We start from the raw sequence: 1,762 nt of genomic DNA, 5'->3' as shown, positions 1-1,762 counted from the left end.
CCTGTAAGGCAGTAAGGCTTACTTAGTTTTTTTACTATCTCTTGTTTTGGAGTGAATTACTTTTAATGTGTTTTTGTGTGTGTGTGTGTGTGTGTGTGTGTGTCTGGCAATTTTTTTGTACCTTCCGGCAACAGTGCACAGTGCAGGAATCAATAGCTTTTCCTTCCACCCATCAAACAACTACCTGATCACTGGTTCAAGTGACAGCACTGTGAAGATCATGGACCTGCTGGAGGGACGCCTCATCTACACCCTCCATGGACACAAGGTGGTGCTACAGCACAGCTCAGTTCGCTCACAGACATCAGTCGGACATTGTCAGACAGTATAGGCAGTCTCGGTTGACAGGGTGAGTTTTTATTCACTAACAGTGTGTGCTGTGTATTTTCAGGGTGCTGTAATCGCAGTAACCTTTTCCAGGGCTGGAGAGCTCTTTGCTTCGGGGGGAGCTGATGGTCAGGTTGGTGTTTCATGGCTCAGTAATGACTCTGTGTTCCCCATAACTCTCAGCAGCTTGTAACTTCAAGGTTGTCCTTTTTAGTTTCTATGGAAGAAAGTATGAAGGACTTGGATCATAGATGTTGTGCTGGTCCTTTGGTTCCCTAGGTGCTGATGTGGAGGACAAACTTTGACACCAAATCCTACCAGGATGTTCTGCAACAGCACAGCCGGCGGTCCACCCCTGATCCCCCACCTCACCTGTCTGACATCCACCCTAAATCACCCCACCTTCATCACTCACAGTCCACCGCCATTCAGGTCAATTGAGTTTTTACTCAGCTTCATATTCAAATTCTTTAATGAAAATGATCCATATGTTATTTTGCTGAGTCCTGTGTGGAATGATTAAATACCAGTGAAGCTTTTCTAAAACCAAAGTGATAAACAAGCTTATGTGGTGTATTTATTACAAACCACAACATCATTTACCATATAAAATAACATGAAGAAGGTACAACTTGACAAGAATAAAATCAAGTAGTAAAAGCAGCCTGGTCCGCTGTATTATATTGACATAACATCTGTGTGTTCAGTAAATTATGTAGAAGAGAAATAAAGGGATGTGTTGTAAAGGTTTAAAAGGGGAGAAGGTTTGACTTTTCTTTATCTCCACAGATCAGTCCAACAGTGGCAGACACTCAGTCAGCTGATCCGCATGTCATAGAGCTGGGCCAAGCTGTTCACAGCACCATGGTAAGATGGCACACTCAGTCTAAAGTCGAACACAACACAAGAAAGCAAATCCAAAATCTGAAAAACACTTAAGATTATTTATTCATGTTACAGTTTTTTTGACTACGTGCACTGAATGGCAAAAGGAAATCAGTGTCTTGGGGGTAAAACTGAGGAACATACAGCAGTTATACATTGTTTGCAGATAATGTAACGTGTGCTAACTGGGCGCACGTTGGGATTTACTGGAGATCCACATCAAAAGTGGATGATGTGAGCAGCAGGTAAGCGCCACTGAAACATCCAGTGTGTTTGGTCCATATCAACTCAGGAGCAGCCGTCTGTTCCTGAGGGGTGAGAGGACAATGGGCGGCTTTCACACAAAGTCGGTCCATTGACTTTGTTTCCCCTCCTACCGTAGCTCTGTGTGCCTACAGTGAAATATGAAAGCTCAAAGCGAAACAGGGGGGCCTTGATCCATCATTATAGACATAGTTAATAATTTCACAACATATAAACAGTGAGAGGTTTGTGTGATTTGAACAGCTGACTGTGGAGAGTGTAATCCAGCTGCTAGTCATCATATGAA

At 43.2% G+C, this 1,762-nt stretch overlaps 1 protein-coding gene across 1 annotated transcript; it reads left to right on the top strand.

Moving 5' to 3' along the window:
* The first annotated feature begins 139 nt into the window (after positions 1–139).
* On the top strand, positions 140–1,266 carry LOC111648453 (POC1 centriolar protein homolog B-like). Its single transcript, XM_023398297.2, has 4 exons — positions 140–268; positions 392–460; positions 607–759; positions 1,117–1,266. Exons 1-4 carry the CDS (start codon positions 221–223, stop codon positions 1,264–1,266), a joined length of 420 nt encoding a protein of 139 aa, XP_023254065.2. The 5' UTR covers positions 140–220.
* Positions 1,267–1,762: the final 496 nt, after the last annotated feature.

This window comes from Seriola lalandi, unplaced genomic scaffold (genome assembly GCF_002814215.2).
Source record: "Seriola lalandi dorsalis isolate HSWRI2012SDOR001 ecotype SW California unplaced genomic scaffold, Sedor1 jcf7180002039904, whole genome shotgun sequence".
Taxonomy (NCBI): Eukaryota; Metazoa; Chordata; class Actinopteri; order Carangiformes; family Carangidae; genus Seriola; species Seriola lalandi.
This window is presented reverse-complemented; position numbering and strand designations above follow the sequence as displayed.

Coding starts and splice junctions, on each gene's coding strand:
- LOC111648453 (XM_023398297.2), top strand. CDS start 221: ATGGACCTGCTGGAGGGACGCCTCATCTACACCCTCCATGGACACAAG. Junction 461..606: donor CGGGGGGAGCTGATGGTCAG/GTTGGTGTTTCA, acceptor TTGGTTCCCTAG/GTGCTGATGTGGAGGACAAA. Junction 760..1,116: donor CACAGTCCACCGCCATTCAG/GTCAATTGAGTT, acceptor TTATCTCCACAG/ATCAGTCCAACAGTGGCAGA.